This window comes from Pezoporus flaviventris, unplaced genomic scaffold, assembly GCF_033815535.1.
Source record: "Pezoporus flaviventris isolate CSIRO_AGI_PZ_B2104156 unplaced genomic scaffold, CSIRO_AGI_Pfla_v1 ptg000002l, whole genome shotgun sequence".
NCBI classification, from domain to species: domain Eukaryota; kingdom Metazoa; phylum Chordata; class Aves; order Psittaciformes; family Psittacidae; genus Pezoporus; species Pezoporus flaviventris.
In genome coordinates, this window is record NW_026892550.1 from 73,529,760 (window position 1) to 73,554,146 (window position 24,387).

General features: G+C 37.2%; 1 protein-coding gene across 7 annotated transcripts in view; it reads left to right on the forward strand.

Annotated features, from left to right (window-relative positions):
* The window catches only part of PDE5A (phosphodiesterase 5A), a 114,152-nt gene that overhangs the window by 59,529 nt on the left and 30,236 nt on the right, over positions 1–24,387 (forward strand). For 3 of the 7 annotated variants that reach the window (XM_061443749.1, XM_061443731.1, XM_061443740.1), the window contains 2 exons: positions 13,050–13,632; positions 15,155–15,244. In XM_061443749.1, coding sequence (XP_061299733.1) covers positions 13,050–13,632; positions 15,155–15,244 — 673 coding nt within the window. The other 4 variants (XM_061443756.1, XM_061443764.1, XM_061443772.1 and 1 more) reach the window with 4 other exon arrangements.

Consider the following 24,387-nt stretch of genomic DNA (forward strand, 5'->3'; position numbering starts at 1 on the left):
AGCTCGACGGACGTCGGGAGGAGGAGGCGGTGCGTTATCGCCACGGGAGCTGACGAGCCGTGCGCGGCCGCTGGTGCCGTACGGGGAGCACTGGGGAGCCGAGCTCTGCCCGAGGAGCAGTGTGAGCGCAGCCGCTGAGGGGAGCTGGCTCCTGCAGCCGGGGACATCGTGCTGCACACCGTCCCTGCACTCTGCTCCTCTCTCCTTCCTGCAGCCTTGGAGAATCAGCAAGCGGGGAATCGCTGGCCCTGGGCAGAAGGGCAGTCTCCCCGGCAGAGGCAGAGTCCCCAGCAGGGGGCAGCCTCTCACTAGGGCAGAGGCTCCCCGTAGGGCAGGAGGGCAGTCTTCCATTAGAGGCAGAGGCTCCCCGGCAGGGGGTAGCGCGGAGCAGGCGGAGCTGCTGGTCGCCGCTGGGCGGGAGGGTTTAAGGAAGGGGGGAGCGGCTGCGCCGCGCCTGTCCTCGGTGCTGGTTCTCGCAAGGAACCTAATGGAAAGACCTGGAGAGCTCTTCTGGGCTTTTCTCTCATGGCTTGACATGTTGCCTTTTGGAGATAAGGCGAGGTATTTGCTAACCGTTCTCACACTTCAGCAGTGGGACTTAAAGTTGAAATCGAGTAAATTCCGCTATTTTTAGAAGTGGAGTCAGGTTTCCATTTTGAGTATTTTCCGATAAACAAAGCAGTGGGGATTCAGAGCACCGGCTGTCTGCAGCTCCCACGGAACATCTTAGCTGAGAGCTCGGGTTAGTAAGTCCTCTGGCTGGTTCCTCGTGCACGCTTCCCTCCTCTCCGCTTTGCTCTTCTGCTTCTGAGCCGCTGGCACCATCTGCTCACCGATGCTGGTTTCCTGCTGTCCCAGATCACTTAGCAGGGCTTGCTGGATTGCATTCATAGCGGGGTTTTGCTGCTGCTCCTCTCTGCATGGGATGGGGTGGTAAGAAGAGAAATCACCATTAATAATTGACTCGAGGCGAGCTTGAAAGCTTCAGGATCACTTGCTTTCTTGTGACCATCTGTCATGCAGTCTCCTCTCTTTCTTAGGTTCATTTAACAGAAAAGTAATAAAGATGCCATTAAAAATGTCTTTTAATGTTGGTGGTTTTTAAAGGCTGTGCATAGGTGTTGGATGCATAGGTGTAAGTAGTTAACCATGATCTTCTCCAGAACAGTAGGGCATGGTGTGTATTTGAAGGGTAACTTGTTTCCCCAGGAAACAGTGTTAGCAGCTTTGAGAAGTCCCATTTTATTAGTTCAGCCTGTAACACTTCCTTTGGAAAATGGAAGTAGCAGTGAACAAATAGGAGTGCTAATTAATAGTACGCACTTTGTCAGATTTGTTTCCCCACGGACAGGTTTGGTTGGTCTTTTTTTTTTTTTTCTTGTTTTTCTTTTGCTTTTTTTTTTTTTTTTTTTTTTTTTTAATACTGGACACAGTATGATGTTTGTGTGGGTCTGAAACAGGCAGTGGTCACAAATACAGTTTGGGCATGCGTCCATGATAGCGATGCTCTCAATTCTGCAGGAAAACTGTTGACTTTGAATTCTTTCTTGGCCACAGTTCTAGGATGTGTTTGAAGTGCTGAAACATTGCGTGTGTCTCAAAAGTCTCTGCTGTCTTGCATGGAATGGTTTAGAGTGGTTTTTGGATATTTTTTGTCCTTATGATATAAATAGAAAACAAGTAACTGGATTTTACCCACTGAATGCTGTAAAGCTGAGCAGTTTGAAGGAATTGATGTACTTTACAAAAGGTTTAATGTTCTATACTGGAGTGTTATTTAGAACATGGAAACATTTAATGTTAAATGTTAACATTTCATGTTAAATGCCAAAACATTTAATGCTGTGCTTTGTTTTAGTGGAATCTTTCTACAACGGCAATACATTGAACAAAGACTGTGCTGTTAGTGTTTTGTCACTTGGCATTACATTTACTCTGTCAAGTAAAGCAGAGTTTTTTGAACTAGTTTCATCTGTTTTCTAGTCTTAATTTACTGCTTCTCAGTTTTTATTTTGCTTCATGCCAAAGTCCTCATGGCTGCTAAAAGCAATAGACTAAAAGGAGAGTTAATTTGGTACCTTTCAGAGCACAGATGCATATTCTACTTCATACTGCAAGGCACAATTGCAAATGGATAGTTTCCGTCTCTGTTTCTTAAATATTTATACGCAGGAATAGGAAAAGATGACCAGCACAAGCATTTACTACAAAGTAATACAAGCCCTTTCCACTGACAGTAATGAACTTTGAATCAGAGCCTAATTCAGCAAGTATATGACAGGTATTAATTTTTTTTTCTCTGCAACTAATTAATTCCCATAGTGTTTTAGACAGTAGCTCGTTTCCACAAAAAATGTTTTAATTAGGTGTCTAAATAACACTTATAAAACAAATGCTCTTATGCTGCAGATTTGTTTTGCTGGTTTTGTGTTGGTTTTGTTGGTTTTTTTTTTTATTTTTTTAAGTATAGAGATCAGATCATGTCATGCAGTCTTTGAATAGTTCCATTTCTTCTAAGTGGAACCTCTTGTTCCATTTTGCATAGGTCAGTGATATCAGTATCAGTTTTCATGGTTTAGATAAAAATTGTATTTTCTGTCAAGGTGGCACTTGAAAAGAAAACATTTATTTTCTTTCACAATTAGCTTGTGTTAGCTATTGTTCTTAACTTGACAGCAATTAGAAAAATCCATATTCTGGATTCTTTAGGAGGAGGGTTGCAGGTTGTCTACTTGATTAATTTGTTTCTGCTTTCCTCCTCTCCCCTAAAATGTGTTGTAGAAGAAAAGTATATGCTTGTATTTTGATCCTGCAATGCCTTGAGTTTGATAGCATTTACAGGCGGGCCACATCAGTGCCTTCCTCAAGGCTTTGGTGTCTAAGTGCGCTGACATATTCTGCAGTATACCTGCAGTATACCTGCAGTGACTGACTTCCACCTGTACAACACAAGGTTACAATCCTACAAGCATAGAATCCAGGAGAATAGCTTTACATTGCTCCCTCCTTTAAGTAAAATAAATTGTGATCCCTTGAGTAGGAAGCAATAGAATCAGTTATTACTTTATTTTGTAGCAGGGGTACAAGTGAAATACAGTGATAATATATCTATAGCTGTAATTCATTTGGTATAATAATACCGGTATGATCGAAGTGCAGAAAAGCAAAGAGGAAGTACGTCATCAGCACATGCTGGTGACCAGTTGGATTTCGTTGACTAAGTGTGCTAGTTGACAAACTTGGCTGGAGAGTTTGGTACTGCATGCTTAGGGGTTCCAGCATTTCTAAATACCTAGCTCCTACTAAATTTTAGCTATTTATTTTATTCCTTCTTTTTTCTTTTTCCTCAGCTCCTCTTGCTATTTTTTTCCCCTTCCAAAGTCCTAGAATTGGCTATCATGGTCTGGCTTCCTAGAAAGGAGAAACATTTTGAAGTAAAATGGTTCTTCCTTTATATTGTGTTTTATGTTTACCCAACTGTTATATGGCTCTTTGTAGCTGCTGCTACAAATATAATTGTTCTCACTAGACACTATAAAGGCATGATTTTTTTTTGCGACAAAGTTCTACTGCATTTATGTCTAAATCAACATTCTTTTGGTTTTCGTGAAGTTTTACCTTTTTATGTTTCTTTCAGAAAAACAATCCATGCATTGTCGTGTTCAAACATAATACTTGTTTTCAACCCTTATGGAATACTTCTGAATTTCTAACATCTTGTTTGTCACTACTCTTAAAAATTCTCTGTTGGTGCTCTTTGAGATCAGAAGCAGCAGACTGCCAAAATAGCCAAAGTAAAAGTTCTCCCCTCAATTAGTGGCAACTGCAGTTGCAGTTTTTGTTTGGTTTCCTAAATGTATGAATGCCATGATAGATACAAATTGTTAATCTAGGTCTTGTATGCCTTTCACTGGAAGTAAGATTATTTCATTATAAATACATCTTGGCATATTAGCAAGGTTAGGAAATATTTATAAATGAATGAAGGTGGGTTTGTATTTGGAAAAAGAAATGTCCTTAACAGCATGGTACTTCATTGTGCTTAATTTAGGATTCTAGAAGTGGCATTTACTGGAAAACTGTACTTTGCTGGAATTCAGAGATTGCACAACTTGAATATATCAATTCCATTTATTACTTTAGAAAAACTCAAGTGCAGTTGTTTGGGTTTATTTTCTTAATGATGGCAGGTGGACAACCAGTTCGTAATGTGCTGTCTAGAGTACTTAATTACTTAGGATATTTGCCTTCTAATCTCCATGTCTAGAGGGCTTTTAAAAAAAGGTCTTTCATTTTGAGCCAGCTATTTGAAGTTCAACCTCATAAATATTATATATCATATGCATTATGTTATTGTTTTGTTTGGTAATATACATGCACTTAAGTTTTTTTCTAATTGAAAGAAAATTAATTTTTGGAGTAAGTGCATGAAAAGTTGGATTTTCAAAGACAGAGCTGTTGAAGATTTTCTGCATTGAAATGTGCTTTGGCCTGTGTTTTTTCTTCAAGAGATATTGCTGACATACAAATAACAATCCTAAAAATAGACAGGTTATGAGCCATATTTGTCCCTTGCATGACCTTAGTAAGTAGGCAGTGGGTTTTAAACTTCTGTGATTGAAGGACCACTAACAGTTTTCTAGTAGAGGCACAGAATCCTATGCAGATTGTTCAAACATGCTGAAAGGGGTCTTGCTTTTCTAAGTTATCCTGAGCAAATCATGTACAAGAAGACTGCAGACCATTGATTTTTTCAACCATGGCTTGAAAACCACAGGAGGTAGTGGTGTTAATGCAGGGATCAGAATATTTTCTCCCACTTACTTGGTTTTATTAGATGCTTACAGAGCTTTTCCAAGAATGAAGTACAGAAAAAAAATTGGTTTCTATGAAATCTTGGAAAGTTTTCTTGTTGGTTTAGCCATCTCCATAATTGTACCACTTACAAATAAGGTGTTTATGTCTCTATGCCTTTCTTGATAACTGCAAAGTATTAAGATCCTTCCAGAATATTTTGAACTCCAGATCCAAAAAGCACCCAAGAAGGTAAGGAATGTTACTCACATTCATGAAGTTGTAAATGTGATTATGTATTTTTGGCATTTATTCTTGGAAATAAAGCTAGTATTGTGCTGGATTATTTTGGAAACACTCTCTAAACCAATTACTATAGACTGAAGAAACTGTCATTTGAGAAATGATAAAAAAAATCACTTACTAGCTTACTAGCAATTTACATCTTTAATTCCCCAAAACCTGAACTCCTACACAGAATTTTTGGTGTGAAGGTAACACTAGTCAGCAGGTAGTACTGAGCAGTTACAAGGAGAATGTGCTTTCACTATGTAATATTTGCCCTAGGTAATAAACAAATGTGCATACACAATACATGAATTAAAGTACAACTGGTAAACCTTAGAGAACAGGTACAAAATAAGATGGGGTGAATTACTTTAACACCTAATCTGCCCTTTTGCCTTCTGTAATTTCAGGGTAACTTTGTTTTCATATTATAGTACTTTTGATAATGCCAACCGTGTTTGAAATCTCATTTCCATTTTTTTTTGCTCTTACTAGGAACACTTTAGAGGACAGGGTCAAATTTCTGGCAACTAGGAAGATAACTGGAGCTGAGGCATACATTGTGTCTGTGGGTGATGAGAAATTTTGATACCTATGTTATATTTCTAAATTGTAGAAGCTCATGAACGTTTTGTGTTGGGTATCTGCTGATGAACCACCATGTGAGGAGGAAATTCATGTCTTTGTACAGGATTAGGACCAAGACCACATATATAGAATGAAAATTATGATGAGTCTAACTTTGAGGCTGAAGTGAGACTTTCATAATGTGTGGACATGGTGCTAGCTCTCTACACAAGGACAAAATGCATGATACATCACCTGTGATGTCTTCAGATCAACTAGAATGTATCGTAGCCTGTGTTAATGCCTATTTGACTGGTAGATTAAAGCTCAGTTATGTAGGAATATGAGACTCAAGAATTACAAACAAAGCAATTTTAGACAATACTACATTCTTGATTTGAGCTAATATGCTACCACTTATTTTCATTTTCACCATTAAAGAGGAAGCATTTTGCTTTTGTCATGAATAAATATAATTAATGAAATGACATAATACAGGTCTCTCCCTTACTGGCAAAGAAGTATACATACAATTACATGGAATGCTTTATTTGTACATTTATATAATTTACTTGAACACAAAAAAAAAAGAAGAAAAAATACAAAGTGGCCCTTGTGAATAACTCAGTGGCTGTAATTTTGTGTTAGCTCTGGCACAGAAATATAGCCACAAAATATATTCATTTAGTAAAAGATATATATTTTCCCATTTATTTGTGCATTATGTTGAATTCAGCCCAGCACTGAGAGCCATCCTAAAGCCTCTGCACCACTTAAGTCCTACTTAACCCCTATTTTAGGAATTTAAATGGAACTGAAGTGGTGCCTGACTTAAGTGAGGTCTCAAGGCAGGTGTGAATTTAACTTTTAATCCATCTTTCACCAAAACCATCAGCATTGTCCTATTGCTTTCCACAACAAAATCGTTAGGTACATAGTTATTTTTAATTCTTTTGAGCTTGGAACAAGAAGCTCAAAAATAGGAGGAGAAATAAAGGTCATGTTTTAGAATTTGACCCCAAGAATTTATTCTGTCTATCTTTAGAGTGTGAGTAGAAAGTCCCTTATATGGAGGAAAGCTTTCTTGTGAAAAACTAAACTTGCAGTTTGGTTGTTAAAGAAAACTTGAAAATAACCAAGAATAAATAGCCTGTTAGTAGTAGTCCTCCATTTCAAATACTTTTGCTTCAAATAATAAAGGAACCTCTGCCTCCTTTTTTAAAAAATAATATGAGCATTCAGACAAGATTTACATTGTTTCATAGTCCTAAAAAGTTGTATTTCACTCTTCCATGAGCATGGTTTGAATCAAGAATTAAAGTTCTTAATTTAGATCTGCATTCAAACAGAAGTCAGGCCACTTAAAATGTTTAAAGTTAAATGTATGCTTATATATTTGGCTGCATTGTGCAAAAAATTGACAGAGACTTTAACTTACGCTTTGTCTTTAAAAACTGTTTGCCTACCAGTGTTAGCAATAGCATCTCTAGTAACTACAGTTGGAAAGGTTTCAAGGAAAACCAGCTGTTGACTTTGTCAATCTACTTCTTTAGTTAACTTGAAAACACTTCTTTTACAGTCAGTTTACTATTCCCATCTATTGAGGCCTTACACAGTTTATTTAAATGTTTCCATGGCCATAGGGGAGACAAAAACACTTAAAACATGATAGTGGAATAGGATGTACTGGCAAGAAAATGGGAAGGCAAGCATAATATTCAAGTGCCACTGACTTTCAAACTCATTTGTTTAAACTGAATAGTTTTTGAGCTGTTGTTAGTGCTTCAAATAATTTCTATGTCAAGATGCGTGAAAGAAATTTGAAGACATCTAGTGGTTATTTTAAGGAAAGCAACTAAGAAAATATGAAGCTGAGTTTAAAATATTGCTGATTTCAGCATTGGTAGGATTAGGCCACAGGAATTCAGATACTTGAAAGTGAGTGTTTTCTAGTAGGCAAGTTTGTATTGAATCCGTCTTCTGAAGTGTGTCTTCGGTAGCTGCTGGTTTGCATAACAAATTAGCAAACAGGCCACACAACTGCTGAAAGGTGGCACATTGTAAATATAAAAGACTTATGAGCAACAGAGAAAATGGGGAATTATTTGTTATTTCACTGAAAGCTACTCATTACTCACTACTTTTATGGTACAGTAATTATTATGCATTCTTTGTGCAAGATAAGTAAGATGCAGTATGCTGTCATTGCTGCATCTCATTGTTTCTTTTTTACTGTTTCTGCACACTTTCTCCAAAGACACCACAAACCTGCTACGGGTTCACATTGCTATGGTCTTACATATGTAGTGTGGTTACATGTGAGAGCAATATAATTGTAATCTGGCTGTTACTTTTTAAGCATCTGTACTGGTTGGTTTTGTTTGGATTTTTTTGCAAAAGTATGCTGTGTGTTTTCAAGATAATCACAATGAAGAAAAGGTGGGTACAATAAATTATTTAATATTCCCAGTGTATGAGTAGAATAATAGTGTCAGGTCAGCGTGGTTTGATACATACAGCAGAAGAAATAAAGCAAGATTCTCATCAAGTCACAGACCTGAAGACTTCAGGTCTACTTGTGGTGTTCTGTGTGACTTGGCTCAAACCATGTTGCTTCTTTGTGCCTGTGTTTTTTCACCTAGTGATCTTCTATTTTTGTTGCCTATTCATACTGAAAACTTCCTGCTTTAGGGACAGGTCTACTTTCTGTACAGTGTTAGATCTGTCAGGGCCAAAGAGCCTTAATTCCTCTGAAGTTGCTGAGTTCTCATGGAGTGCAGATGTGCATATATATACAAGTGCATATGTATACAAGAAGTATTATAGAGGGGAGGATCCCACAATTTTTTTTTCTTTAAATGTTTTACCTGACATTGTATTTTCGTCCCATTCTCTCCCTATCTCTTCAAAATTCCTTTCCAATTTTGGGATGTGCTGATGAGGTCACCAACGAAATTCAGCAGTCACTATTGTCATGCTCCTTTGAAATTTTATAGGGTGTTTTATACAGGAAAGACTAGATTTAGCTGATGGTAATGACTAAATAATGGTTACTTCATATGCAGTTCTTTCTGTTTATGAACTCTGGGATAAATTACAGTTTTCTCTAGCGGAGGCTCACACTGCAGTAAAGATTCATAGTGCAGTACAGGATGCATGCTGCTCATCAGGAATGGATGCTGATGCCTCAACATGCAACACCTCAACATGCAGCAATTGCTGTGCTGGGATGGAGACATTGCATTGGTTTTAACTATCTGTGTAGGTCACTGTGGATCAGTATCTGCTCTTGTTTAATACACTCCTGAAATTTCTAAACTTAATTCTACAATAAGCGTCTTGTTCTTACAATCAGCTCTTGATGATCTCAGTGCCTGAGGACTATTTATATGAATAGAATAGTCCCACATGTTTGTTTCTTCCTGCAGTCTTTTAAAAATAATGTCTTAATTAATCATACATAGTGCTTGTTACTCATATCCAGTAACCTCACCTGTGGTTCAGTATGTGTCTGGTATGTTATCTGTCAAGTTAATTCTGTACTGAGAAAGTAGTTGTCTTAGTAACAATACTCTTCTTGTCATGCATTGTTAAATAGGATTATCAACAAGCAAATGTATGTCAAGTCCTTGTCTGATGGATTTTAAATAGTCTGAATACATCAGTTAATGTGAAATGCTAGTTTTTCTACCTGCATGTGTGTAAAGCGAGCTAAATAGTTTCCTTGTTAGAAGAGGCATTCAGTAAAGGTCAGTGAACACTGTTCTTATTCCTGCTGAATTTGAATGGCTTTCCTGTTGCCCAAATAAAAATGCCTAAATGCTTGGACGTTGAAAACCATGCTTTAAACGGTATAGTTAAGGATTTTTTGTTGTTAACCTACAGAGCTTTTTGAGAATTGCCCTCTATGTTGGCAAGTTATTGGGCTATCATCTAAAAGACGTTAAAGGGGACAGGAATATGTTACTCAGAATTATGCAGCTTCACATATAGTTCTGTTCAATGTCAAAGTGCTTCATAAATAGTGCAGATACCCAACAAGTAGTCAGTTCTTATGAAAGAAACGTAATTACTTTCATGTAAATGATTTTACAGTTACGTTCCACATCCTTCAATACCCTCAATAAAATAGAGAAATGAATGTTTATTTTCCATAGTAAATTCAGCATAAAAGAGAGCTAGGTTAAATGATAGCGTATATTCTCCTTTCCTCGTGTGTAAATAAACAGTCATTCAGATTGCTCTACAAGTAGCTGTCACTCCACAATAATACAGGTTCACCCACCTGCATTTTCAGACATGCCTAGACAAAGTACACAGCTTCCTATACCTAGTCACTTGGAGTTTAAGAATGCTTACCATCGATATCAGGCTATTACGTTTACTTTTAAATCTTGTATGTTAATGGCAGTCCTCAGTGTTGAGAAAAAAATCAAGTCAGCACTCACACTCTAGAACTGGGTCAAGTCACAAACTTTTTACAGCTAGTAATTATTCTCTATCTACTTTCTGGTGTCTGAGGCTTCAAACACACCCAGTTCCCATTTTCAGGTTCTTTTCTGCAGCCTTTATGCTAAATTTTGTGTAGAAAAGGCTAAGATCTCCAGGTAATTGCTTTTCTTGAGGAGAGGAGGGTAAAACAAAAAGAAACCACATACAACATAAACATAGCACATACAAGGACAAAAAGTATCAGCACTGATTTTAGAGGTTGTACTGTGTTTACTTATAAACTTCTGCATTTTAAGCTTTTCATTTTTCTTAATGATACTTTTGGTCATTTTCATCACAAATTTTGATTCTGCCTTCTCAGTTTAATAAATGAAAATCCCAAAGATTATCAAATCCTAGCTTCTTACTTTGACTGTCATTGAAACAGCTTTTGCAAATGTGTTATTGCTCTACGCAAACTGTGTATTTCAGTAATACATGGTCACAGACTCCACATTTAATATTTATCCTGTTTAAGTACTATAAAGTAATCTTGTTAAAGTCAAAGTTAAATAACATATAATTGTTCTTTATGCTTTTTTATGGTGCAGAACATTTGGATGAGGTAGCTCCATGAAAATACATATTCCTACTGTAATAAGGAAGGATCATTGGTAGGTTTTATTAATATACTTAAAAATCAGAGCTTCCTTTAAAAATAAGTAGCTAAGCAATGAACCAAAACTCTTTCCAGAGTAACAGTGGAATTCATTGTGTTCTCTGGCAGCATGTTTCCAGTAACTGGACTTGCTTTAGATTGCTGGAAAATTTATAATAGATGCTGATTGAGGTATATTATTGCTACAGCTAGCACTGCTCCAGGAACTTCATGGAAAATGTGAAAACATGAGATGAAATCCTAGCTCTGCAGTGGGCAAAGCTCCCACCACATTAATTGTGTCCAACTTTTCATTCAGTGGTTTTGGACTCGTTAGAAGATACACAGATGTCCTGTGTGAACACACTGACCAGTCAGCCTTGAAGATCACTGGGGCTATGAATGATACTAACTGTGTACATAAGGTTTTGCGTGATCGGGACCACAGTGTGCAGAGAGAAGCCAAAATAAAGAATAGGCTGTCATCCATTTATTTGGAGTTGCACTTCTGTGAATAAGAGTAGAATTTGGTTTTGTAGTGCTACGCTTAGTGATACTTACCTCAGCCAGACTTCTTGAGGGGAAAAAATTACCAGGTAGCTAGCACTGAAGTGGAATGGGTGCAATAACATGACTTCTTGCCCAGGTGCTCCCTTTACCCTCACATGATTTCTCAAATCAATTCAGTTTCTTATAGCATGTTTGCCTATAGTTTAGATCTCCAAATGATACATGCTTGCAAAATCTGAACAACTCTTTCAAACCTTCCTAATAGAAGACAAGCAAGTTTCCTGTTGTGGATTGCATGCTAATAAAATTATATTTATGGACTTTAGATTTTAATTGATTACTTTACTTTGAATTTAATGGTTAATTACTTATATTATTGCATTCTACAACATAGATGAAGCTGTTCTGTAAGGAAAAAAGCCTATGTACAGTGCTTTTCATACTGAACATATGTTGATGCATGTAACTGATCAGTAGCTGACTAACCTGACTAATTTCCATGGTTTCATCCAGCTTCTCTCTTGAAATTCCTGTGGTGAGCTGAGCAAATAAAAAATATCCCAAATTTAAAACATGACCACCAAAAAGTTTTCCAAATGATAAGACTTTTAATAGGATTTTTGCTGTTCATAGGCCCATACATTATGTAATTCAGAAAACAAACATTTCTTCTGAGAGTTGGTCGTATGCTCTGACAAATTCTTGACAATGAGTAAGTGAAATAAAAAGCCCTTTATTAAACAAACAAACAAAACCGAAGAAAACAAAAACAAACCATCACCACCAGAAAAAAAAAAAATCCAAAAAACAACCCCCAAACAAACAAAAAAAAAAAAACCAACAGATTTTTGACAAGAAAATATTATGGTGATAAGAAAAAAAGTATACTCATGTTATTGATGACATGTGCTTATGAATAATTCAAGATATGCTGTACTTAGTTATTATGATGAGCATATTATTAGGGTTGGCATTCTAGTGCTAAGTTAATTTGAGAAATAAATACTAGAGTTTAGTTAAAAACTAAAGTTAAGTGGCAAACTCTTCAAAAGTGTAATTTTGTGGGTACTCAGTATTTTGAGTTGAGTGAGGCATGAGTTTTAGCTGCAAGGAAAGGAAAGAGGAGAGATGCATGAAAACAACCTGCCTTTTCATTATTTTGAGGGAGGTTGAATTAGAAATATTCATATTCCTGCCTGACAGTTTTCAAGCAAAACTTTGTGCTTTGAGTCAAATCAGCATTTTTCATTAACCCTGAGAGAGCAGAGGAAGGTAACATAAAAATAGTGTATAGGTGACATAAAAATAGCAAGGGCTGCAGGTGATTTGACAGAGACAATTAAGGTTCAAAATTGACTTTTTAGAAGTTAGGAATGGTCTAGAAAACCAGAATTAAACCAGCAAGTTTTGTCTTCATCTAAATATGTATTCATTGTACACAGAAATCCAAATCTTAGCAATGGTAGGGACCAGAACTTTTCAAGTGCAAAATTACAGTGTAAACTTCCGATGTATATCCTCACAGCCACAGTGTAAGGAGTCTTCCTCTGCCTGTTCACCTGTTTCCTTTAGGCAGAAATAACTTCCTTTTTATGGGGCATAAGCCATTACTGCTTAATCTAGGCTAAATGCTGCGTAAAGTATGAGAACATTGATACAGGGGAACATTAAAGGTGCACTCATGTCTACTGTATGAAAAGGTCTAAAATTACTATCTTTGCAGTGTCCTCCTCAAATATGTATTACTTCTTGAGTACTTTTAACTTGCATCATTCACTATGTTTTTATTTTCCTTTTACAGAGAAATGGTTAATGCATGGTTTGCTGAGAGAGTTCACACCATCCCAGTCTGCAAGGAAGGAATCAAGTCCCAGAGTGAATTCTGTGCTTGTCACCAGCCTGTCTGTGCTGAGACCGCCAACCCTGGGGCCCCAGTGAGGAAAATCTCTGCTTCTGAATTTGACAGACCCTTAAGGCCAATTTTTGTCAAGGACTCAGTAGGAGCAGTGACTTTCCTCTCTGGCTCTGAAAAGAAGGAACAGATGCCTCTGCAATCTCCAAGAACTGAGACCAGTGCAGGGGATCAGTGCTCAAGACTGTTAGAACTTGTGAAAGATATTTCTAGTCACTTAGATGTCACAGCGCTGTGCCATAAAATTTTCCTACATATTCATGAGCTTATAGCAGCTGATCGCTATTCCCTCTTCTTGGTCTGTGAGGACAGCTCTAATGAGAAGTTTCTTGTAAGCCGACTGTTTGATGTGGCAGAAGGCTCTACCCTGGAAGAAGCTTCCAACAGCTGCATTCGCCTGGCGTGGAACAAGGGCATTGTTGGGCATGTGGCAGCTATAGGCCAACCTCTGAACATCAAGAATGCCTATGAGGTAAACCAAGAAAATTTATCTTGAATAATTCTTGAAAAAAGAAAAAGCCATATTATCAGCTGGTGTGATATTGCCATTTTAGTACATGTATTTGGAGTTATAGTGACTTAAACCAGTCAAGATGCAAACCTGATACCATGCTTTTGGTTAGAATGTATGTATAATAGATAAATGCTTATACAGAAATATGTAGCTATGACTAGCTAACATCAAAATAAATTATATGTTTGACATTAGCAGTCAGATATCAGCCCCATTTGAACCTGCTAAATGCACACCAGTATTTGCATTTTTATCTTTGGACACTGAAATGATTATATTTCTGCTTGTGTAAGGATGTAAGATGCTTCTGCACCAAAATGAATTAATTTGTGAGTGTAGTTGTCTGCAAAACTGGAGCACTGTGACTAAAAATACTTCAGAGAATTCTATCATACCTGAGATACAAAGAATAGGAGCTGAATGACTGAGAACCAGGTAAAGAGTTTGAACTGTATAATAGAGGTCTCCTATATGAAATGACACTCTGCAATTTGAGTTATATATAAGTATAAGGCCAGATGAAAAAGGAGAATCCAGTACTGGGAGAGGATACCTCTTACATTTCAGCTTAACATCTCTTCATTCGAGGGTCTTTGGATATGCTCATATTGTATTTTGAATTTAGGGACATTTTAATTAATTAAGTAATAAAGGCATAAAGAGCTGAAAATTAGTGCTTCATATCTCAGTTAATCTGAGCACGTTTACAGAACTAGGCAACATTACTGAGTGGATTTTTCAGAAGCAAAAAAGAGCACTTTGATTTTATATGGGTTTATTTTCAATGTTTGTTTGCTGTCTCAGAAACTGTCTAAAAATTGCTAAGTGCATGCTTCCAGCAGGACATCACCTGTACTGATGATTTAAAAGTTCATTCTTGAATTGGGTCCATCATGCTCAACTTGAAATTATTTACCAGAGAAAGATCAGCAGCCTTTAAAAACAGTCTGTTTTATTTTATTAAGTATTAAAAAAAATTTCAAAAAAATCTGCATTTTCTAACAATTTTCCACTGAAAAAAAATAAAAACAAGCACTCTCTGGTAAAAGCAAAAACATTAACCACCTTCATGAAACTTTGTTCCTTTATGGACTTGTGTATTTCTGTAATTTCTTTTTGATGATAAAAGCTATACCAGGGATGTTTAGTCCATGTATACATTTATTATGATGATGGTCTAGGCTTGAAAAAGGTGTCTCCTAGGGTATGAGTGTTTTGGTTTTTTTTTCAGTTCTTTCTGGCTGTTATATTTATCCACAGGAAATCATGTTCCACATACATGCTTTTTTTGTTGTTGTTTTAACACCCTGATAGTAGCAATTTTATATAATTATTAGCTAGTAAGGGAACATTTGTTATCCTGGGTAACATTTAAGTCAAATATTGTACTTTTCTTAACCTTTAGACCAGGAAAGAAAAAGAACTGGTCTATAGGCCAGTAGTCAAATAATACTGTTTTTTTTTCTTTTTCTTGTACCAGGATCCAAGATTCAATGCAGAAGTTGATCAGATCACAGGGTATAAGACTCAGAGTATTCTCTGTATGCCAATAAAGAATCATAGGGAAGAGGTAAGTTGCAGTATTGAGATTACTTCATATAGTACTGTTTTCAGATATACTAATGCTTTAAACTTCTGTTAGCTGGCAGTCATTATCTTACAGTATAAAACCATCTCTTTTTTTTTTTTTTTAAAGACTGTTTATGTTTGCTTGGAATTTAACAATATCATATCTAGTTTCAGTAATGTAAGCTAAAAGGAATTGTCAAGAAGAGTTTAATCCCAGATGCAGAAGTAGAATATATGTATTTAACTCTAGAAGTGCTGTTCCTGGTTCCTGTACCAAGTATCTGTCAGCATTAAAGCTCTCTGCATACTTATTGGTCTATCTCAGTGCATTCTCAGACGGCAATTAAGAGTTACTGTACTTCAGCTTGGCTTGTATCTACGTTATTTCTTTAGAGAATACAAATTGGGTTTTACCATTGTCTTAAGAGGCTGGGTTTTACATTCTATAAATTTATTACTTAAGAGCTAAGAAACATGTTAAGTGCTTAGCATCAGGCATTGGAAAACATACGGTATCAATGTGATTCAGAAAATTCATCCACAAGTAATGTAACTTGTATCACTCCTAATTTAAAACAATGTGAATCTGATCATTGAATGCTTGTAGGTATTTCCCATCCATGCTACTTCTTACGGAAGTTCTCTCTTTCTGTCTGATATACTGTAGGGAGAATTCTTATTATCATAGAATCATAGAATAGTTAGGGTTGGAAAGGACCTTAAGTCATCTAATTCCAACCCCCCTACCATGGGCAGGGACACCTTGCACTAAACCATGTCACCTAAGATTCCATCCAACCTGGCCTTGAACACCACCAGGGATGGAACATTCACAGCTTCTTTGGGCAACCCATTCCAGTGCCTCACCACCCTTACAGAAAGAACCTTTTCCTTATATCTAACCTGAACTTCCCCTGTTTAAGTTTGAACCCATCAGCCCTTGTCCTGTTGCTCTTGTCCCCAATGAAGAGTCCCTCTCTGTCATCCTTTTAGGTCCCCTTCAGATACTGGAAGGCTGCTATGAGGTCTCCATGCAGCCTTCTCTTTTCCAGGCTGAACAGCCCCGACTTTCTCAGCCTGTCTTCATACGGGAGGTGCTTGAGCTTCGTCATCATCATCATGGCCCTCCTCTGGACTTGTTCCAACAGTTCAATGCCTTTTTTATGTTGAGGACACCAGAACTGCACACAATACTCCAAGTGAGGTCTCACGAGAGCAGAGTAGAGGAGCAGGATCACCTCCTTCTATCTGCTGGTCACACTCCTTTTGATGCAGCCCAGGATACGGCTGGCATTCTGGGCTGCCAGCACACACTGCCAGCTCAGGTTAAGTTTCTCAAGTCCTTCTCCACAGGGCTGCTCTGACTCTCTTCTTTGCCCAACCTGTAGCTGTGCCTGGGGTTGCCCCGACCCAGGTTGTAGGACCTTCCACTTTGCTTTGTTGAACTTCATGAGGTCCTTATTAAAGACTAATGTTGCCTTCTTGCACTGAGTATTTGATGAGTGAAATCGGTATAGTCAGTGAAAGCCAATGAATGGAAGAAAAAGGGAGGTCCACTGTTTCACTTAGGGATCCTAAACGTAGTAGCCTTTGGCCACATCATTAGTTCTTAGAATGCTCACAAAGTGTAAGGTGCTCTGTAGGGTGTGTCAGAGCTTTAAGATGGACAGTTTCTTTACTGTAATTACTTTATTTTTTTCAGAGTACTTATAGTTTGTGTCCAGAAAGCTCAAACTCCAAAAAGAAATGCTGCCAAAATTGGTTTGAAGACATCATACTTTCTTTTTCTTGCTCTTTCATCTTTCACTCTTCTCATGGAATATGTCACCTTGACTCTGACTGCACTGAACATTTTTTCATTAAATAAATTGATTAAACTCTTGATTTAACTTGTCTGTTGAATTAAGATTCTAGCTGACCCAGATGATGAGCCAGAACTTTCTTTTTTCACCTACTGCTAATTTTGGTTTAAAATATTTTTTTCAGTTCTTCCAAGGACAGCACTTGATCCTCTCCTGCTTAAAGAACTTCACCTTTCTGTCAGCAGCCATTGCTGGCCCTGGGCCAGCTGATAAGCAAAGCAGATGTTGTGTGTAGAGCTGTTGGGGACCAGTGATCCATGTCAAGCTTACGCAAGGCTTTAAATTTCACTTATTCCATCACATTTACTTTCTGTTAAAAAAAAAATGCTATTCTGTATATAATTTGGATCAGGAATGAATGACAAGATCCTGCTAGCCAGGCAGTGTGAAAGTAGTTACTTCTCACTGGGTCATGCTGGTAGGGGGGGAAAAGAGTAAGAGCTGTACTATATTGGTCCAATACACCATGACTTACAGGCTGAACAAACCTGCAATTGGCCATATCTTTAGCTAGCTTTCTACTCCTAAGTGCTTCAGCAAGTGGAAATGAAGCAGGAGTTGGTTTACTTTGAAATGTTCAGCCGACCTTCAGTTTGAGGAGTGTGTTACACTCCACTCATAGGCAGTAATTTGAAGGGGCTAAATTATAGTGTTTCTTATAGGAAAGGATGGCACTTTTAAATTTTTTTCTGATTTTAAAGTCTCTACCAGAAGTCTTTTCTCCTTCTCACACCATAACAAATGGCTGATATGTTTCTGGAGAGATGTGGGAGTCAGTCACTCAGTCCTTAATTTCCCATGTGCATTCTGCTGCTTTTTCTGTTTAAACCTCCTCTCTCCTCCAACCCTCCCCACCTCTTCCAAGAAAATACAAAACCAAACTGGCTCCTCCCTGTTAAAAAATAAGATAAAATAAAATAAAAAAGATTTAAAAATCTTCAAAGCCCCTCTAGTAATGCTGAATCTAGTAAGTGCTGCCTTAGCCCAAGAAGTCAGCAACAACAGTCAAAAGATGATTCGGGAAGACATCAAAAAATAAACACTGAGAAGCAACTGAGGTTTTGTGTGTGTGTGTTTGTTTAGTATTAATACTATTTCTTTTTTAAACAAAAGAGTAATTGAAAGGAAGAAAATCTCAAGCTGATTATTAAATCCTCTGGGCCTGCTAAAGTATGGAGATTTTTCCAGTAGATGTTTTTCACATTTGCTTATATTTCCGTGAGGCATGTGGGAAACCAAAGTCTTACTTAAAAATAACAGCTAGTAAGAAACTCCATAGATGAAAAGAAGAAAACAGTTTGATTCACAGAAAAGCTCATAGAAAGGACCCAGGAACTAGTATCAGTGAGAAAAAAAACAGTGCAATAAAAGGACTTTAACTCCACACAGATGTGCATGAAGAATGGAATTACGTTCACTTAATAGTAAAAGAGCTTTTCTTAATCCCCTAATCAACCTATTCTTGCTGACAGAAATGCCACAGACACATTGCATTTCAGATGCAGAAAATTCTGCTGGTTATGTTATTTAAGATCAGATCATAGAGGCTTGCATATGTCAGCTTTATGAAGAGTTCTCATTTTCCCATGAAAAATTACAAATGCAAAGTGACTGAGCTTTGCATCTCACTTCAGGGGCTTTGTACAGTCTCCTGATATCTGTAAACCCCTCCTACACAATCTCTAATAACTAAACAGAAATTCTTTCAATCCCATCATATGGATTGAAAGGATTATCAGGTGATGTTTTCTGGCATGCAAGGCTGCATCATTTGCTGATTATCGCCGTTGAAGAAAACAAGGAGGAAGAAAGGCCTTGGGTAACTTGAATTGTATTCTACGTAACAATTAAAACATAATGGTTCTAAGTCAAATAATTTAATCATCTGTTCCTGTATTCACATTTGTCATAAGGTGAATTGAAGCCATGGCAAAGACTGCATTTTGATCCTTGAAGGTTTTCTCTTCTGGTGATTCTTCTGTAAGAGCAGGTATATATTTATCTAGACATCAGTATGTAAGACTTGCTACTTGGATTATCAACATGTATCAGAGAACACATCAAACCCTTCAGAACAGACTGAATTTGTACCCTCAGTAGTACAAAAGCCACCAATTAAAAGTTACTACTAGCCAGCCTGTACCACAGAGTTATCATGGTTATTTCTTTTGCAAGAGGAAGCTGGTATTGCTGGCCACAGGCTTTAGCTGCAGCTGTTAATGCTAACCATTTCAGTGCTTATATAGAAAATGGGGTCTTACCACTACTGGCAGAAGACTTAAGTTTGTGGCAGGTCTGCACTGTGTATCTCAAAAAGTAACTTTTCTTTCCTGGTGTAACCGTAAACCTTTAATTTTTTAGAAGCTATAAATGCTACTCATTTGCATTCTAGAGCTCCTTTAATAAAGTCAGTAAATGAAGTGGCACTTTCTTCTGATTTTGTTTGGTCTTAAATTCTTTCATTTTTTCAGCTGTGCAAAATAATTTCCATAAAATTAATTTCAGTTTAATTTCTACTCAAATCTGTAGGATTTTCTCATATGGGAACTTTTAGCTGAATTAATTGAGAGCTAATCTTCCAGGCTCTGAGTGTGTACGACTGAACTTCCTACTAATTGGCAGGGAAATGTTTTATTTTGGCAATGCTCACTCCAATAGTTTAGTTTCTTGTTTACTTTGTCTTATCTCCTGTGGTAGGAAGCTCTTTCCAACAAATTAGGGGTGCTACTCTATTTACAACAGCCTTTAAAAAGGCTGTTGTATTGAATTTTATTGTATAAAATGTGACCAGGCATGTTACTCTTAGTTATTCTGTCCCACAGCTAATCCTTCAGGTACAATACATCCCAGTCACTGCAGTATAGCATAGATCTAGCCAATTGTCCTGAGCTCAGCTGTAACTTCAAGCAGCTGACTCAAGTTCCAGAAGCATGGAGATCAGTAATTTGCTTCTTGGGTGGATTTTCAGTTTATGTTGAGACATGTTATAATAGCTAGACTGCTGGAAATCGTGCTGGCTACTGCTGGCAGGAATGATAAAAGAGGATGGGAAAGTTTTGATGATTAAAAATGAAAGCCTGTAAATATAGTTCTGTCCCTGCAGGATAATTTTACAAGCTTGAATCAAACCCCCGCAAGACCAGGAGAGCAAAGTAAAGTTAAACCCACTTGGTCTGTCTTCTCAAGTGCGTTCCCATCTTTAAAATGAGATATAAGTTGAGTTTCCCTCTTCCCGTTACCATTTCTTGGCTTACTGTAATTTTTCTTCATGTGCCAGCCAAGTAGATAAAAAAACAACCATATATTCTTAGGAAGCAAAATTATACTACTTACATTTTTCTGTCAAGTCAGCTGAAGTAAAAAACAACTATAAAGAACAGTAGCTTCCTGTAAAGCTGAACAGCTTTCACAGAGTTAGGCCTGTAATTATCACGTGCAAAGAATTGCAGCATGAAGCAATCCAGATAAAATTCAGAGCACAGTCATTAGCACTGAAGTCATCAGTCATTGCCTGCTAGGTAGTACTCTAGGTAGCCTGCTACTTTTGGAGGGAGGAGTCAGCTATTGCAAGAAAATAGTAAAAATAAAGCTCTGATAATTAGAAAAAAATATCTCTTTGTAATGTGGATCAGGCTGTATTAAATGGGATAACTGGTACAGACTGAGAAGAAAGATTACAGAACAAGTAGCAATACTGGAAGATGACCTCTGTTGCCAGCAAGAATTCAATTAGGAATGCAGTTAGAAATTTTACTACATCAGATGTGGTAAAAAGGTGTGGAACTGACTCAGTATCTTACTATTACTTAGTCCCAAGAAGGGAGAAAAAAACCCTCCAACAATTACTAAGTGATAGAGAACAATTCCATCATCAAAATTTTGTTTCATGGTGTATGTCTCTCTTTCATGATCTGAATGGAAAATACCAAAGTACTTGGTTTCTGACCCAAGGGGAATTTTTCCAAATGACTTCAAAGAAAGCTGGACCGCTAAAGTACTTTACATACAGTGTGTTCCTTTCTGCTCCTTCTTTTGTGCTTTCAATACAGCAAACCTGGATGAAGGCTCTTGTTAGCAACTGCTTGACTACTATAGATACACCTTGTTCTGTAATCTGTTCAAGTAAAGCTTGTGAAAAAGAGCACATAGCACTAAACAGCTCACTAGTTACTTTAGGGATTAAGTCATAAACTCACAGGTATCAAAGTATAAGCAGATAAAATTATTTCAGTCTTTCTTCTCCCTTAGTCTTGTTTTATTTCAGTCCAGTCTTCTACCCTTAGCTTTTCTAGTGGTCATTCCCTTTCCCTAGCTGTTTTTGTCCTCTTTCTTTCCTACTGGTTTTGACATGGGTGACCAAGAAATATGCAGGATAATTCTGTAGGCATAGTAAGAGAATGACAAGAAATCATACATACATATCTCTGCTTTATTGCTATGGGACTCAACTTTCATAAAAGTTCAGTCGGTGACTGCCTGTTAGAGAACTGAAGACAAAATATTGTGCGTAAGTTACTTAAACCACCTTTGCTAGACTGTAACAGGGCTTTCATGAGCAAGTGTTTGAGTGGACTGTCGTGGTTTTTTTGCAGTATTCTCCCAGCTTTATCTCAGATATCAATATCTCGTTTATTGCCACAAAGATTTCACACTTTCTATGTACCTGTTAGCTGAATAAATTCTCTGTATAGCTGAACGCAGAGCAGTAGTTCACCTTTGATTCAAATTTTCTGCTGGTGTGAACGTAATTCCCAGATAGAGATTCAGAGATCAGGCCTACTGCTTAGATTTGTTTACAGTAAGTTTTAAAAATGAGGATTTGAGTTTCATACTATGTTTAGTATTCTCTAAAATGGAGGCGTATGTCCTCCATGGCCTAAAATACTACCACATGATTTGCTTTTTTCCTAACTACATAATTACTCTAGTAACAGGAACAGATCCTCTTGAGTTTCCTACATCTCCTCCTAAATACCTGGTAGTAGGCAAGACTTCAATGGCTAAATAATATCCATCTGAACTTTTACTCATTACTGTCTCTATGCCACATTCTGCAGAATTTAGTGGAGTTTACTGGAATTTGTACTGCTATATATGAGGCCAGAATTTAGACCAGTTTAATTTTTAAAACTGTTCTGCATGAAAAAAATGGCACACACTACAAAGTTGTCAGCTTAAAATGCAGCTGAAACAACAAAAAGGTTTGCATCTGCACAGAATGTTTATCATCATCAGGACAAATGTGAATTTTTAGTAGGTTTATTCTCATTCCTCCCTCTTCAGTTAAAAGTTTTTATTAAAAGATGTTGACAAAGATCTAAAAATAACCAAATGCTCTTGGAACACATGCCTTTGTTAATGTATCAGAAACCTGTAGTGCTAACAAAGGGAGCCTAATTAGTCTTTCTGCTGTATTAATATTGTCCTTTAACTTTTTTTATAGTTTTGTTTAAGCACCACAGACTTGCCTTTCACAGAGAGGCTATGTTTATAAAATATGAAAGTACCTTTTGGATGCCTTAAGGAGCCTCTGACCTCATGAAAGTTGTCTTAGCTCATGCTGGAACAAAACTGAAAAAGATAAAATGCAAATGTAATAAAATACCCACAGAAGATAGTAGTATGAGAAAAGGCCTAACTATTGAACTCTGCACACGTAGGTTAACAGAAACACGTATTGACTGGTTAAAGATTTCTTAGTCTGCTACAGAAGTACACAAGACTAGTTGTACATTGTTACTACAATAAGAAGGTTTGCAGGTTAAGAAATATTCCTCACAGAAGTAAATGAGAGGTTGACTGTGGGGAAAGCTGGGTTGTATGAAATGGAGCTGACAGTTAAGCTTCATTTCAGACAGATGTTTTTTAGCCCACATTTGGCAGTGATTCACGATGCAGAACGATGACCTTATTTGTAACATCAGTATTTTGGGAAGGCTAGGCTGAGAGATAGTAAATTGTCTTCTTTTCCATTACAAAAATAAAACAGATTGCGTTCCTTCAGTTTAACAATAATGAATTTAATGATGAACAGTTAAATACAGCTTTTTAAATTTGCACACCACACAGTTTTCTTCTGATACCATTTATCCCCCAAAAGCAAGATGAAAAAAGAACTATCATTCGCACCTTGTGCAGTTCTTACATTTGCTGGATCTCAAACAAAGGAAGTTCTTTGCAGCTTTGCCAATAATTTGTTTTAAATGTGCCAAAAAATCTGAAAAGAATCAGAAGTTTTGCATATGCTTCATGGCTTCTTACCATGTAATCTTTCATGTTATTGTACAAGTCTAGGTGGGCTTCATCTGTGCTAGCACATTCTAGCCTCTGAGTTTACTACAGAGCAGATTTACTGAGGTCAGCAGAAGATCCAGCCATTTAAATAAATAAAGGGTCTAACTGTGAAGAAGTGCAGGGTTTTAGTGAGTGATTTCCACAAAACCACAAAATTATGTGGTTAATTTATGGTTCAGAAGAGAAGAGCGTGGAAGTACAAGGATAAGCACAGAATCTAGAAGTTTAAGCTAGTTTACAGGACAGAGTGGTTACTGCCAGTATACAACTTGAATAACTGCAGTGGGGAATCTATGTAATTACTATCCCAGTGAATTACTTTTTTAGAGAAATGCTCACTTTTCCTTCATACTGACATGTATGAAGTTCTCTTTAAATTCCTTTGCTTTCCTTGGGCTCTGAAAAACAGATCCAAGTTACCACAGATGACATCTACGTTAGGTATGTAAGTCCAAAGCAACCACCCAGTTTCATTTTCCCCCAAATGTTAAGAGCTAGAGCTTGCATTAGAAACTGGAATCAGTATTAAGCAAAAATCTGAATTCCACTTTCATTGTTATAAGGAGTCCTGGGGTTTGCAGGACAGACTGGTTTCCTGGAAGGCTCTCACCAGTGTGCAGAATTGAACTCCATGAAGACCGGCAGTAACAAAACATCATGCTTAAACAGCTCTGTTGTTCTCCTACATTCATTTTACTTTTTCAAAAATCTAAATCAACATCCTGGATCAAGAAATCATTTTTATTGCTTAACTATCCTGCAGTTACAAAAGCACCAGTAGCTTGGACTTTAATTGACTGTCCCTAAAGGGAAAAAAAATATTTTAATCTCCCAATCCATTGAATTATGTCCAGAAATTTGAAATCAGATTTTATCACAGATTGTTTCTATACTAAAAAGAATCACCTGAAATATAATTTAGACAGAACTTTGTAAGAATAAGACTAGATATATAATCTGTCTTGGTTTATTGCCACACAGCTTCCAT